This window comes from Panulirus ornatus, chromosome 5 (assembly GCF_036320965.1).
Source record: "Panulirus ornatus isolate Po-2019 chromosome 5, ASM3632096v1, whole genome shotgun sequence".
NCBI classification, from domain to species: Eukaryota; Metazoa; Arthropoda; class Malacostraca; order Decapoda; family Palinuridae; genus Panulirus; species Panulirus ornatus.
In genome coordinates, this window is record NC_092228.1 from 41,039,131 (window position 1) to 41,056,176 (window position 17,046).

At 35.2% G+C, this 17,046-nt stretch overlaps 1 protein-coding gene across 4 annotated transcripts in view; it reads left to right on the top strand.

Annotated features, from left to right (window-relative positions):
- Positions 1-1,934: 1,934 nt before the first annotated feature.
- RtGEF (Rho-type guanine nucleotide exchange factor) overlaps positions 1,935-17,046 on the top strand; it is a 55,945-nt gene continuing 40,833 nt past the window's right edge. Inside the window, exons 1-4 of one of the 4 annotated variants that reach the window (XM_071662068.1) lie at positions 1,935-2,072; positions 12,429-12,551; positions 13,574-13,700; positions 16,550-16,730. In XM_071662068.1, the coding sequence (XP_071518169.1) occupies positions 12,483-12,551; positions 13,574-13,700; positions 16,550-16,730 (377 nt within the window). In that variant the 5' untranslated portion in view covers positions 1,935-2,072; positions 12,429-12,482. Of the gene's footprint in view, positions 2,073-6,350; positions 6,385-10,001; positions 10,117-12,428; positions 12,552-13,573; positions 13,701-16,549; positions 16,731-17,046 lie in introns of those variants that run through there. The other 3 variants (XM_071662065.1, XM_071662067.1, XM_071662066.1) reach the window with 3 other exon arrangements.

The window sequence follows — 17,046 nt, forward strand, 5'->3', positions numbered from 1 at the left end:
GACTGTAAAATTATGGCAACGTTCGGAATACTGTATTAATATTTAACTTTTAGAACATATATTTGCATCTTTAAAATATTTAAATAAAGTCAGCCAAAGATAATATTTCAGTGAATAAATATGACCATTGAAAAAAGGGAAGGGTACAATGAATGGTTAGAGCTGGTTGCCTCGTTTGGCCAGCCAATCCTCGCTCCCGCAACCTTGATAAAGGAAAGTCACCCCCAGAGAGAGATCTCTGGGGGAGAGGGAGATCTCTGGGGGTGCTCCTTCCCCCATTACCCGCACACAGAGTCGTGCCGCACGCGATACGCACCTTGGCTCGAGAGAGAATATCTCTCTTAAGGTTGAAAACCCTCGGTATCACTGAGCGATTTTAAACTTTAAGCGGATGTTTGGTATGTCGCTAATGTTCATCTTGCCGCCACACCCCGATTATCACACGCAGTGCGTCCTTCATACATTCTCTGTCAGGTAGAACAATGCAATAAATATACATCTATGTACAATAAATAAAGTCAAGATTGACGAAGTATATTTTGCAAATGTGTGGGAAAACTTGATAAATAATGGCTTTTTATTGAGGTCAAGATCAAGTCCGCGCATCTGGTTGGGGTCAACGCTCAGACATTTAAACTTCAATAAGAATTATTTCCTTGTCACACTTTAGATATTACTCATGATTCAAATATAGAAATGTATATAGACAAAATTGAGGACAGGTGAATAATATGAGTTTTTAATCCGTTGTTCTTGTACCTAAAGTTGCATTTGCATTTTATTAATACTCATATTTAAAGCTATTGTGTGTATTGCATCGAAACCTCAGTTCCCTACTTATATCCAGGTCTCACAGACCTTTTTTTTGTGCCATTCACATTCCCACAACATAATTCATTTCCTGTCCAATATCATCTCTTATACACCCTCTCATTTCTTCAATTCCATCTAGTTATACCACACGCTTCTCTCACATAACTCAACTCCACAACCTGGATCATTGTAATCCGTGACTCACTCCATGTCCATGATTCGGCTGCTTGGCTCTCTCTCCCTTATCCCTTATCTCTCCTTCCATATCACCAAACTTAACCAAGACAGCTCACACATACTTCAATTATCTCACCTCTAATAGTCTTTCTTCTCCTATATTTATTAACAGTTTAGTACACTGTCCTCATTCTCTCTACAGGGCTTTGCAAAATCAAAAGCCTCTCTTTTGCACGCCTATCAGTAAGTACATTTTATAGTTTTTTTTTTAATTCGCCTTGAGCACCACATTGGAAATGGTTTTATACTTTATTTGCAACCTTCAGTCAAATACTATAAGTCACTGTGTAAGTGTTTTGCCACATAAATCTAAAAGTCATGCACAACCTATTTAACCACTTATACTTGTGCATTGCACATGGCGGCTAGAGAATGAATGTGAGCTGATGTGGCCTTTCATCATTTGTTCCTTGCGCTCCTTGCTAAAGCGGGAAACTGCGACCAGGTATAGAAATATGAGAGAGGGAGGAGAGCAGACTATGCTCTTCTCTAGCAGCGCAAATCGCTCGTGAGGAATATATAATTAAAAAAATCATGTTACTAGAAGCAGTGGCAGGTGAGGGTAATGGTAGAGCGAGGTGTATAAGGCAGGGGAATGTGATATCCTCATCTTTAAGAGGAAGGTTTAACCTCTCGTTATCAATTATCATATCAAGATAATTCAAGACATCAGCTGAAAAAATATAACAATATCAACCATTATCTTTTCCAAGCAGCAGTAACTAAAAATCCTTTTAACATTTTATCTTTCATCTAATTAGCTAAAGATAATGACTAGAAAATATATTTTGATCATAAATATCAATTAGAGCTTATGTACATTCAAATGATTTACAGAAATGATTGATATCTATGGAAATAAAGATGATTTAGAAGTTGATTAATGTCTGTATCCCCTGTAGTAAAGGTGTTAGGCTCGTGGTCCTCACATGTTGATGTTTACCTCTTGTCTTTCTGGTCTGGTTGGGTGTGGGTGCTTACTACCGCCTTCCCTGTTTATCTACTGCCTCTCAGCTAATCAGGTACACTCAAGAAGACCTTCAGAAGCTGTTAATTATATCTATAGACTTAAATTACTCCGCCATTTTAGTTGAAATTGAACTTGATGAGCTTTTTTTTTTTAATCTTTTTCGTGCGAATTATTTTTAGGCTCTAATGGTCACTAAGGCCACAACGTAGTTAGCCTGTTAAAGTCATTTAAGATTATATTCATGATGAAATAAGATTATATGGTACAACTAAAATGGTCTATTTCACTTTAATGTAGGCAAGATGATCAGGCAATAGATAATCGTAAGATAAAACGAGGAAGATAAAAGATAGATAAATATGTCTCGTAGTTTATGAGGTGTATAGAAGTAACTTATTTATTAGGAAGAAATGCAGACCACTGGATTTAAGCGGAAGTAATTTAGACTTGGGGAAAAAGCATGATTTTTAAGCATTTTATTATAGGGTAAGAAATATGATGGTGGAAGGTCAACGATGGTTAGGAATTATGAGGGTCATATTAATTGAAATATTTCCAGAAATCAAGACAAGTTATAAAACCTGTAAGTTTATTTTAAGCTCCACTTGAACATTAGCTTTAATATTGGCTACTTACATTTTACTCCTTTCTTCACTTCCGTACTTCTATTCTACCATATTCTGCGCATCTTAAACATGGACATGGATTATGTCATGGAGTTCATGAATCCAGGCAGTGGAAATTATGTATTTTAATGCTACAGATGTCTTGTGAATTCTTTTATTTGTGAAATTCCATCATTTACACGTTCTCCACTTAGCAGAGCAATAGATCTCTTGGTTCGGAAGGTAAACAGTGGGACCTGATGACTGTAGATATATTAGAGATTGATGTATTTTATTCATACTTTTGTGTTGTTGTGCAAAAGAAACAACTTCATGAAAACCAAAATTAAGCTAAATTAGCCTGATTTTACATGACATTCTTGAAACTTGATCATTTCAGATGCATTCGAATTCTGTTAACTTTAAGAAGCATATTATTGGATATGTTGTCGTAAGTAGAACTATGTTTCACCTTTAAAAAATGTTAGTGTTGGAATTTTTAGGTGTCAGCATCCTTTTCATATGTTTGTATTGTTATACACACTTTACCAACTCAATTAACAAAGGCGAACAATGCCTAACTTTCATCACACTGTTTGATGGAGATAAGTCCATTGATTTGATTTTTATATATTATGTTAAAATCATTGTTCCCCTTAAATAAAGAATTACCATTATCATTTTTTCGTTTGCTTTTTTTTTTTTTAGGATGGATTAATTTGTCCAAGATTTTTTGTAGTTAAGATTACAATGAAGTGTGATTTAGTGGAGAGTTGCTATTTCCTTATGTATTATGTTCATATAAGGAAATGGTAGATTACATATACTACGTTCCTTAACACAGTGTTTTTCCTGTACTGTGGCTAGAAATACCATGAAGTTGGGCAGGGCTATGAAGATGAGAGAGATGTGGTGTTAGATAACAGGAAACTATGAATTATACATAAAAATGAATGGGACCTAAGGAGACTACAGGCTCAGATATTGTGTTATAAGTGTTTCTTGTATAATACGTATGTATTTATGTTGCCTAATTTTTTCATCCATTTACTGTGGCCGTACAAAGAAGGGTCCGGAGAAAGACAGTGATTTGTTGCGTTCTCATCTGAAAGATTTTGAAAGCATTATTATCTCATAAATTTTTGTAAGTCTTATGAAAAATTTTGTTGTGGCTCATCTATTTTCTGATAAGAATTGTCTGCGTTGCATGCAGGAAAAATTATGTGGAATATTAATTTCATTGTCTTTCAGGAGAACAGTCAAAACATGTTCCAGTAATTGCTTACTTTTCTTGCACCACTTTATATTTGATTTAATTGACTTATTGAAGAAAAGTTATGTTTATTGAGAAGCATCCATATTTGTTACAGGAATTTAAAGAAAAAGGGAGTTTTCAGTAAAAGACAGCCAATATGAAGTCCAGGAGCTGATACAAATTCTAGGAGGGGATGTATGAGATTTCTTACTGTTTTGTAGACAGTTAACATAGTTTCATTTGTGTACTTTTTATAAGATCATTAAAAGTTTTAGATGTTTTTGGCCAAGTCCTGTTTATTGCCATTATCACATATAAAAGTCACCTCTGTGAACTCTTAGATTAATTTACGTACATCTTTGTCAAATATTTCTTAGGTTGGGTATGTGCAACCCCATATTTTTCCCTGGACTTCAAAGTGTACCATCCTTGTGTAAGGTTGATTTGAAATTATTGGATGGAACAGCTAAAGAAAAAAAAGGAAAGGAGGTTCTTAAAGAATATGTTTTTTGGAAAATTGCCCCCAAACCAATGTAACCAAGAAAAAGTTTACCCCTCTATTTACATTGTCTGTAGCAGTAACAGAAGCTATGATGGTAAATCTCCTTTTATCTCCCTGTAAACTTTGTCATGTTGTTAACCACATCCTCTGAGAACTGAGAGTAAATCCCCATTTATCTCCCTGCAAACTTTGTCTGGTGATACCCACATCCTCTGGTAACTATTAACTACATGAGTGATTGAAAAGGTTTCTTCTTAAATGTTTTGTTATATATTGGGACCAATTTTTTTTCAGGGAGATATATCCAATTATTTAATGATAGTGTGATGGAAAATGGGTTATGATATGTAGAATTTCACTGCATGGACAGCTCTTCAAGAACCCATCTCTTCCATATAGCGAGGAATGAGTGTGCCGGTATTGTGATTTTTGTTGGTTTTTCCATAAGTTTAACCTGCTGATTATTACTTTCTTGACCAACAGTTCTCAAATCTTGCCCTCCTTTCTGAAGAGCTTATTTTTGTTTCGATAAGTACAGTCTTAGAGATAACGGCATACTTTACATCACCACTTATCACCAGCTTTTGATTTTTATATGAACATGAATTTTTCTTAGATTATGTAAGAAAGAATATTTCTTGCTTATATATATTCTATATTATATATTTTGCTTTGTCGCTGTCTCCCGTGTTTGTGAGGTAGCGCAAGGAAACAGACGAAAGAAATGGCCCAACCCACCCCCATACACGTATATACATACACGTCCACACACGCAAATATACATACCTATAGATCTCAATGTACACATATATATACACACACAGACATATACATGTATACACATGTACATAATTCATACTGTCTGCCTTTATTTATTCCCATTGCTTATACTGTTATAATTTAGATGCCCTTGCTTGCCACCACATTAATCTGAGCATACTGAAAAGTTTGAGTAACTAGAAATTTAAGTGAAATAATGTAGCTTCAACTTTGCTTGGTTTTGTATCATGCCTTGTCTGTATCATATCAGATGATTGGATAGAGTTTTTCGTTAGGGTGTTTTTATCTTTCTCTACTTTTCCATTATTGAACACATCCATGGGAGTTCATGGTCCTTCACTGTTACTTAGTATAAAGATTATTATTTGAGCACAATACTCCATAGAGTAAATGAAAATGCTGAAAACATAACATTCCCATGATCTAGAAAAAAATCTGAACTTATTCTAAAAATAAAGCAGGAAGATGCATTTTGGACATTAGTTACTGAAGATTGCATTTATTCTTTAATAACAAGACAAGTTCATGCCTTCCTTAACACCTATTTACCTGTGGTTGATTATTTGGTCCCCTTGATGTACAAGACACCTTGCTGAGTGGCTGAAATATCATAGAAATTATATGAAAAGGAGAATTGATACTTCTGTTTTCATCAGGAGATTATTTTCACAGTGAAACATCAGTGAAAAGTCAGTTACTTAAGATATCGTTAAAATAGATGACAGGTTTGTTTATGAAAGTTAATTATCCTCTTTTCCGGACTCACAGATATTGATAAAGTGTTTTTAAGTTGTAGATGTAAAGTATTTCCAAAGTAAATTTTGATTCTGCTTAATGCTGACATATGAAATCAGTTAACCTTTCGGTTAGAATTTAATCATTTTCATTTTTACTTGTAAAAAAAGTTTCATATGAATATCTGATTTTTCATTCTAAGACAGCTGGTATCAGTTATAGAGAGGAGAGAAGGAGAAATGAAGCAAGAAAGAGGGAGGGAGAGACGTAGTACAAGGAGAAGGCAGGGTGGTAGGTAGGCAGGGAGGGAGGGTGGGAGGTCAGAGGAGCTAAATTTAGCAGCAAATTCTTGGCAGACTGATGCACTCCCAGTGGGCTAAACATTTTTCCCAGGCATGTCGACAGTCATATTGGGATTACCAGACGTCCTCAGTGGGAGGTTGTGTTTGTCGTGATTTTGAGGAGAATGGCTCTGTGGTACTAAGTGGTGTGTAGTGGGAATCAAGCTATAATGCACTTGATGGCTGAGAGTGTACTCTGATTTCTGGAAAGTGTTCTAAATTGATTCAGTTTTCCCCATAGAAAACTGTAATGCAAGCACTCTGAAATTGTGCTAGAGTCTTCCATGTGGTTTAAACACTGTAGTTACTCCAATTGTCAAAAATAAACTACAGCATATGACATTTTTTGTGACCCTATATCACTTGTGTCATTTGGGAACAGATATTATGTTTGAATCCTAGATGGAACGTGGAGTGTAAGGTTAACACTAACTTGGTTTGGATGTAATCTAGTTATATTTATGTCTTATTATGCATATAGGGTTGTTAGATATTATATGATGGTTAATACTAACATATATTCATTAGGTATGATTGAGTAATGAATAATTATTTCCAAAAAAGTCTATATAATGATTACTTTTGGAACATACTTAACATATCTTAAATGAATTTGATAGGAAATTGATTCTCATAATGGGGTGTCTTGACAGTAATAAAAAGTTTATTTTAGGATATGATTAGAATTAGTAACTGATATGCAGAAGGGTATGATAGGAAATTCTGCCTGGTATGACAGGAAATGCCAAGGTATGATAGGAATTGGGTGCTTTCCATTGCCTGCATATGAAAAGTGCTGATATATAATGCAGTCTAAGGAATTATAGAAATATTGTGTATCATTAAACTATCTATAAACTTATCGTAGGTAGGATTCTCTTGGAATGTTCTCCTTGTCTTAGCTCACTTTACTATTTATGCTTACCAGTGCTATTTAAAGTGTATATAACATGCTGTCATAATCACAAGAATTCCATGGGCAAGTATTGTGAGTAGTTTTCTCGCATTCATTGAAAAGTTTGGTGGGATTGATTGACAATGAGAGATGTGGAACATTGCCAGGGTCGGCCACCTCTTGGTGACCAGGTGCTGCTTTCACAGCCATTCATGCTCCCATTCTGCTGCTGCTTTACATCATCTGAAGATTTTAGTTGATCTGTTTCACATTGCATTTTGAAGCCTTTGTAGTTTGTGCTTGTATACTTGTGACATACACACTTTCTGCATTGTAGGTGATGTTATTTTTTGTTTGAGTGTTGTACAGTTTATACATGTACATTGTGCTGCCTCCACTAACTCTTTATAGGGAGAATATTTTGGCTTCAGTTTTAATTTTCATTTTTTTATATTGTGTAGTTTTTTAAGTTATTGTCATTTAGTGGATTGCATTTTTTGTCTCCTGCTGTGAACAAAGATGTATGTTGGGTTTTCTAGATACTATTATCCATTTGCTTGTGAAATTGATGTCTCACAGAAAATAAATTAACTGGGGGGTTCATATTATATTCCAGTTATTTGTTTTGTTGTATTTTCCATTTGTGAACAAATGACTATGTATTAAATTGAGTGTTGTTTTATTTTGTTTGGTCATGCTTCATCAAAAAATGAATATCTGTACTGATGAAAATTATGTGAATGATTGATAGCTGTTTATGATTAAAAGTGGACGTGTAATAACAGTGTAGTAATGCATTGTATTAAATAGGTTCAAGTACTTCTTGTACTTTACCTGTCTTGACTTATGAAGGGATTTTGAATTTGTGAAATAGAAGATGGGCTGAAGTACTGATCTGGGAACGAGATCTTTTTCTAGATTTGTAGCAATTTTGTGAGTTCTGTAAGGCTTTGTTGTGTTTTAAGATGAGTCTCAGCTGACTATAAGCTGATCAGTCTGATAATTGACTTGTATCAAAGATAAAGTTTTTTGCTTATTCTGAAATTTTGAAGTTAGTAATGGAAATCAGTTGTAAGTATTCTTATTACATTTCATTTTTAGTAAGGGCTTAGCATTAGGTTAAACTGCTGCATTGTTGCTGTAATACAGGTCAAAATTGGAAAAATCTGTAATACTCAGGGTCACGCAGTGTGCAAATTTTAGAATTTTATAGACTTCAGAAGAATATGCCCAAGACGAGTTTAAATACTATCTGAGGTATATGCAGCTGGTAAAAAAGCACTAGATATAGTTATATGTTGCAGTTCTTTTTATAATGTTATGACAGTTATAACAATTAGTATGTTGATTATCCTTTGTTCATTACCGCTAACCGAGATATGTAAGATAGTTGGAGAAAGAGGAACTGAACAAATGAATGTAAGCTTATTACGATGAGGGGAGCAGGGGATTTGTGGGTGAAATGGGGAGCTTTAGTTACAGTACTCTGCTCATACAATAACAACAAAGCCTTCTTTTCAGTAATAAAAACTGTAGCATCAAACTAACAAAATGACAGAAGTAAAGATTTCTAACCAGAACATTTAATGGGATAGAAATATGCTACATTGCATGAAAGTATTCTAATCAGTATGAAGTATTGATTTAAGTTTTATGATTCTTTAAATCACAATTTTGGTATTACCTTAGACTTTGGATTTTTTTATAATGATGATATCCTTATATGGAAAGCAAAAATGGGTATGTTTGAAGGAATAGTGGTACCAACAATGTTATATGGTTGCGAGGCATGGGCCATAGATAGAGTTGTGCAGAGGAGGGTGGATGTGTTGGAAATGAGATGTTTGAGGACAATATGTGGTGTGAGGTGGTTTGATCGAGTAAGTAATGAAAGGGTCAAAGAGATGTGTGGTAATAAAAAGAGTGTGGATGAGAGAGCAGGAGAGGGTGTATTGAAATGGTTTGGTCACATGGAGAGAATGAGTGAGGAAAGATTGACAAAGAGGATATATGTGTCAGAGGTGGAGGGAACGAGGAGAAGTGGGAGAGCAAATTGGAGGTGGAAGGATGGAGTGAGAAAGATTTTGAGCGATCGGGGCCTGAACCTGCAGGAAGGTGAAAGGCGTGCGAGGATTAGAGTGAATTGGAACGTTGTGGTATACTGGGGTCGACGTGTTGTCAGTGGATTGAACCAGGGCATGTGAAGTGTGTGGGGTAAACCATGGAAAGTTCTGTGGGGCCTGGATGTGGAAAGGGAGCTGTCGTTTCGGTGCATTATACATGACAGCTAGAAACTGAGTGTGAATGAGTGTGGCCTTTGTTGTCTTTTCCTAGCGCTACCTTGCGCACATGAGGGGGAAGGGAGTTGTCATTTCATGTGTGGCGACGGGAATGAATAAAGGCAGCAAGTATGAATTATGTACATGTGTATATATGTATATGTCTGTGTATGTATATATACATATATATGTATACGTCGAAATCTATAGGTATGTATATGTGTGTGTGTGTGGACGTGTATGTATATACATGTGTATGTGGGTGGGTTGGGCCATTCTTTCGTCTGTTTCCTTGCCCTATCTCGCTAACATGGGAGGCAGTGACAAAGTATAATAAATGATAAATAGATGAATATTGTATCATTGGGAGTGGGAGAATATTGTATCAGTGTATACCACTCATTATACAGGCTTCACATTTCCTCGTGTTTGACACTGGAGAAAAATACATGTTAGATTTAAGTTGCTTGCAGAGAAGGTGCAAAGAGTTGCGATTTAAGCAAATTATGATATAGTTAAAAGTTCTGTTTAGATACTTTTGCTTCAGTTTGTTTATTGAATAGATGTATTTCTTATTATAGTACTTTAAAGGAGGGCTTTTGTTATATGTGGAAAATATTTACTAAAGCTTGGGCCTCACACCTTTTCAGCCACAAGTTAACACCAAGACACATGTGTGCTTTGTTGCTGCTTTACAAATATAGGTTAGTAATGATAATCACAAGTGTAATCATTAAACTAGTAAAATAGATAAAGCTTTGTTAAATTTTGATGGTGTAACATTATTCATTGAAAGGGTAATCAATCTATTGTTTTTTTTGTATACAAACTGCAGTCCATATTCCGACAAGTCTCTGGCCTTTGTTTCTGCCTGCAATAAAGAAACTAATTTGACTTTGAAAAATCTAATTTCTGTAAGATTTTCAGTTTCTTCACCGTGATGACTGCATCTTGCTTCCTCTTTGTAATGCTAAATCCAGCACTATCATTCATACACTCTGTGGCTGCCATTATGAAGGCAGAATTCGTAAAAATTTTGCATCAATAACAAAAAAAAGCTCAGAGCTTTGTTCCTCTAAGTTCAAACAGTGAAACAATGGCATATGTTTCAGCAGTGCATGGCAAGCAAAGGTGCACTTGTAGCAACTTATGATCCAAGCTGGATTTTGGGAGTTTTCAATTCATAGAAGTTTAGATTTTCAAGTCTCAACCTGTATTTGCATGTGCAATGTTTTAAGGTATATTGGAGGGTAATCAGTCCTTTATTCTTTTATGTTCCCTGAGTAAAGTTTTTGAAGACAAGATATTTTTCCAATTGTGGGATAATGCAGTGATTATTTGAAATGTCTTAAAGTTGGAAGTGATAAAAAAGTTGTGAAAAAAGGAATCAGTTTGAAGATGGAGAATGAGAGGAATTGACCCTCCTAGTGACATACAGCCTAAAGTTAACAAATACCTTACATATCAAAACATTTTTAAGTGTTTAGTTTTGCTATTTTGTGATGTTTAAGATTTTCCATGGGAATTTTTTGTTGGTTGAAAATTCTGCAGATAATGCCTACTACCAGGTTATGCAGGTGATATATAATTGTGTACATGTAAAATGAACATAATCAAGACTTCATATGGTTTGCATAACAGTTCAAGAGATGTGGTTAAGGATGAGACTGTATTAATTGTCTGTCATGTACGGTGAGGTTGAATATGTGTCATTATGGTTCAGCTGTTTTGGAATTCTGTTGGGAAAATATTATTTCTGCAGTTGAATGCATAACTTGATTATAGTCATTATTGCAGATATTAGTTGAACAACTTTTCACTTGAAAAGTCTTGTATATTTCATTATGTCGTATTATTGGTTATCTTTTTTAGTAAATGTGTAATTTTCATTTAGTAATTGAGTATGTTATTATTGACTTTTATAACAATCTTAAATAGCACAGGAACATAGCACACACACACAGCAAATTGATTCATAAAGTTTGATGTGTGGAACCAGAAATATATTATGAGAACATCCTCTTTAGAATCTTGTGGAACGCAAGAATACAGTCAAAATTAAGATATACATAAAGTTCAATGTTTTTCACTGGAAGTAAGGTATTTATAAACCTTACCTCTCACAGGAAGAATGTGTCAGGAATTATGCCACAGAGGGACTTATCGCTGTACTGGGGGTTGAAGGCACTTGGCAAGGTGTCAACATGGGGATGAGGTGTGGGAAATACCCCTCTTGTGTAGTCATATACTGATTTTTTTCTTTATGGTTGAGTTTGTTGGAAATAAGACTATTTATACCCCATGGCATTATTAAACTTCTGTGTGCCACACTGTGGGAGGAAGTAAAGATGATGTTCTTCATGATAATTCTTCTTCCTTGGCATATTTGATGTATTGTTTCTCTGTAGTTATGCACTGAAAGAAATCCATGTTTAGAATTAGTCCCCTGATATTGTATTAAAGGCTTTACTGTATGGACTTGACATATAATGAGCATTTTAGGCTTTTCTGTTTTTAAAGCTTGTGTATAATTGTTTTGGTTATTTTGAGTCGTCAAAAATTTTTTGAAAGTATATTTTATGGTGTTGAATTATAATGGAGGTATATCCTAGTAGTGCTTGATTTTATTCCTCTGATGAAGGCTTTTCATTATATATGAAGCAATCCTTCAACAGAATTATGGATAACAGTATCTTAGTAGTTTCATTATTCTCATTTCGTTGTCTTTTATAATGTAACCTTGTAACCCCTTTTCGTGGAGCTCCTGCAGCTTTAAGTATGTATCTGCCAGGATAGCACCCACTTTGACACATTATACTTATGAGGTCAGTTAGGATGTAGGATATCACCTTGGCTCTTCAATATTTTTATGAACAGAACATTACATAAGATGAGAGCAAGGTATGGTGATTTTTGTGTGATGCTGAATCATATAATTATAGGCATATAGTTTATTAAAAGATCTTGCATTACAAAATGATTAGTATATTGATTACATTGCCATTCATTCCTCCAGAGTTTGGATGTGACAAGTGTAGTGAGGTGGTAGCTTTCCAGCCGGTGACTGGTAATGGCGGCTGAAAATGGAATCCTGCTGGTTGAAGCTCTATACTCATTCAAGGGTAAAAACAATGATGAGGTAGGTTTCCTAGAACTAATTATGCTCTGTGATTATCATTTATAAGGAGAACCATTTAATGTAAAATATTTGGTGTTTGTAATGCAGTGTAAAAGATTTTGGATGTCTTCATTAAAGGGAATCGTGATGGATGTGTTGGCAGGTTGTGTGGTGTAGATGATGCTGGCATTTGGAAGATATGGTGTGGTGCATAATAGTTGGTCCATGTATTCACTGTCTAGTATTGTATAAGGTCGGTCATGGGGATAGTGATTGTGATGAGTTGTGGTAGAGATGGGTGGGGGTTGTGATGTTTTTTATGATGGTGGTGATTATGAAAACAGTGGTTATGTGGATAATGGTGAGTGCATGTTACTTTTGTCCCAAAAAAGGTAAATGGTGCAGTATATTGCTAAGATACTAAGAGTGGATGTTTTCTTCCTATAGACTTTTGTCTGTTTGATTAGTGAATGTTATATATTATTTTTGCCATGCCTAATTGCCTTTTCTTCCTTCATAAGGTAGTGTTAAAAACAAACAGTGTCCTTATGTACTGTATTGCCATTCCTCCTTCAGGATTCTAACCAACAAGCTTTTTCTGTTTTTAATTTCATCATGAACCTCAAGTCCCCTGTTTATACTTGCACTTAATACATCACCCTGTATTGCATAGACTTGGATATGAGTTTGAATTTCTGTTAACATTTACCTTCAGTGAACTATCATATTTAGAGTTGAGTCTGGAGTTCTGCACTCAGTTGTACAAAGAGAATAGGCTATTTTACCTCTCATAGGTTTTCTGATTATTAAGTCCATTTAGATCTTGTTGTTAGTGATACAAAAGTTGGACATAGTGTTTTGTCAGGTGTCGTTTGTTACACCACCTTATTTGGAGGTACGCAAGCAGTTATTAACTGAATGCAAAAGCACCTTTACAGTATTGCTTTTCATTAATGAAACTTTCCAGTAAAGGTCAGCAAATATAAAGTAATTCGGTTTGCAATAGAATGAGGTTTTTATCCTTATTCCTTATTTTTCCACAGCTCTGCTTCAATAAAGGGGATATCATCACTGTGACTCAGAGGGAGGAAGGAGGATGGTGGGAAGGCACACTTAATGACAAGACAGGATGGTTCCCTTCAAATTATGTTAAAGAATACAAAGCACAAGGTTTGAGACTGTGTGAATTGCTGTTTAGCAAAGTTAGTATTTTATTTTAGAATTAGATGTAAAGTTACAGGGCACAAATGATTATTGATGTGTTTTATTTGCATTTATGCAGTTACATGGCTGATCATATTTAAGATACAGGTGTGTGTGTGTCTAATGCTTTTATGCTTGTTTCTTGGAATGTTTTGATTTTTACTTGATATAGGGCACAGGGCTTTAATGTATAGATTGAGAACAAAGTAGGAGTGATAGAAAGTTGAGAATGACAGTTGCCAAAGAATATATGGACTGTATGCATCAGTGGGTATAAGTGTTATGATTATATATTTTCAGCATAAAGATGACTTATATTCACTTAGTGTAGAACAAAATGAGGGTAGAGAGTAACATCATTGATATGTCTTGGTCAAGGAATAGCATGTAGTTGTGGGCATGATACGCAGTTCATAAGCGGGTATGATAGGATCATATAAGTTAACCTTTTATTTTAGCTAATATGGGACTAGAAATGTGAATGAAAACCAAGTTACATAGAAATAGCAAAGCTGAGGAATTCAAGTAATACCTATCTTTCAAGAAATGTTGAGTGAGAAGGTGAAAGATATCAGTGAATAATAAAGGACGAGATTAAGGTTGTGCATGGGCATGAGATTGCATAAATCGAGGCTTCCGAAAAGGAAGGGTTTGAAGCACTGTGGTTGTAGTTTGTGGAAAGAGGAATAGCATGTGGAGTGATAAAGCTGTAAGGAAGATGGTGAAGGTGAAAAATAATTTAGAAAATAAAGGTGATTCTTTCAGAATGTAATGATGATTGGAAGGCAAAGAATGATGATTTTTATTGGAAGAATCCCCAGGGGTTCCTCTGTTGGGATTAACATCAAAAAATGCACTCCACACAGAAGCAGCAAAATGATGGACTCCTTTAGAGCAGAAATGGCTTTAACAAGACTGTGCAGTACTGACTTTCTATTCACTTTTTAACCACAAGCAGTATGAGTCTACAAACACTGAGTGTAGATTATAAAGTTGTTAAGAGAAACAGATGAAATTTGATGGATACGGGTAAGTGGAAAGCAGGTGGTGATCATAGGAGCAAAATGAATGAGAATATAAGAGAGACTAACAAGCTATTTTGAAAGGGGTAATTAATTCCAAAAAGAAGGCTTATGTGAAAAATTTGTGTATCTGGTGTGTGTAAGAGACTGTTTGCAACAGAGAATGAAATTTGTGAGAGTTAGTGAGAGTTCATTCTGAAAATGGACTGTATACATTGATGAAAGTGTCAGGGCAGTTGATAACATTGAACCAGATGGAATGAAGAGGAAAGTAATCATTGATGAGGGGCAGCCACTACAGAATACTAGGTGAGAAGATCAGTTATGCATCAATGAATGCATACGTTGGAGGTATAATTGGAATAAAGATTGAGATGGAATGGATAAGCTGGAGGTATAGATGGAATGAGGAGTGAGACATTGGAGTTGGAGATGAAATTGCTGTTAATGGATTTGAAAAGTAAGTATGGAAGCATGGAAAAGTGGTCATGCACCTAATGACTGGATTGAGCTAGGAATTGTTCAGTGATTAAAGGTAATGTTAGTAAAGATGATGTGAATTACAGAGGACTATATCTTTCACTGTTCCAGTCAAGTTTTATTGTAGGATTGTATTTCATCATTTGTTAATGAACCCCTGATAAATACAGAATGTGGTGGGTTTAAAAAAGTAAGAGACTGTGTAGTTCTAATGTTTGCACTTAAAATGTTGAAAAATATGGATGCAACTTTTTGGATTTAGAAAAGGCTTATAGTTTTAATAGGAAAGCTGTGGAAATTTCTGATTATGTAGTGTACATAGGAAACTTTTGAATGGTATTGCCAGCTTTTATAGTAGAAGTAGTGCTTGTTTGAGGGTGAGTGTTATATGATTAAGAGGTTTAGAATGATAATGAGTGTACATCAACAATGTGTGATGTTAACGTGATTGTTTAATGATTTTATGGGTAGAGCATTTTATGAGATGGACCTCCATGGTTTGGCAGTTAACTTTTCTGACTGTGATGATTCAACAGTCTCCCTAGGGTCAATTTTGTTGGTTCGAATCCTGGTTGCGGCTGTCGGTCCACAATCAACCCAGCTGTTTGTCCTTCCCTAGGGGTTGGTTGATAAATTGGGTACCTAGCTTAGGTTAAGGTTACCCTCTGCCATTCACTTGTTTAGGGTGAGACGCTAAAGGCTAAGAAGTATCACTGGAACTCTCCAGTCATGGAGACTCTTCTTCTGTGGTCATGCCTTTGAGGGTGTTCTTGGAAGGAACAGGCACCATAGATACACATAGTACTGATAGAGTAGAGGCTTTATTGTCATGTAGTTTATGGTACAAGAATTTGAAAAGTCAGATCATAGAATTAATAATTATGTGCATTAGGAGAGCTGATTGCTGTCAGAGAAATTATAGATGAAAATAATAGGGAAATTATTTATGATTGGATTTTGTGGAACAATTTGGTGTGTGAAAATGGAAAGGGCATTGGAGACTAGCCTCACACGACAAATTAGTTTAGTGAGCATAGTGAAAAAGTGAGAAGCTCTGAGTTTAAGATACATGTTGGAGGATGAAGCTATGTATGCTTGAACCATCTCTTATTAATGAGTATAGTGATAAGGTTTAATTGATTGAGAGAATAGTTTTAGCATAGATAGATATAACGTGCATAAAGTGTATAATTGATATTAATGATACTCTTGATTGACAGACTCATTCTTATACTAGTGGTTCCCATTTCATTGAGTTGTAAATGGTGCAAAAAAGTACTGATGAAGTAAGATGAAAATATGTCTGTTTTCCAGATGGTGGCCCTTTATCACCCCAGCGTAGTGAAGCAGATCTCCTCAGTACACAGCATTCCCAACAGCAACAGATTTATCGGAACTTAGTATTAAAGGACATACTTGAATCAGAACGCAACCATGTAGCTGACTTACAAGGTCTTCTGGGAACTCATCTGGCAGCTCTACGCAAGGCAGAATTGTAAGTTTTTGTGAATATTTTTCGTCAGTTTTAATTCCATATGCTCCTTCTTTAAACTAAAGTTTATAAGTGCAGATGTTTCCCTCTCTCTCTCTCTTTCTCCTCACACAATTTATTTAATGCCTATCTAGACATGGATCCTAATATCAAAGGAGTAACACATTTTGGTTAAATACTCTTTCTTTTCTCAAGCAATACCTTTTTCTTTTTGCCATGATTTACATTTTCTGTTCATGACTCAGTGAATGTGCCCTCATTTAAAAAAAAAAGTTTAAATAGAAATCATATTTTCATGATTATGATGATATATGTTGAT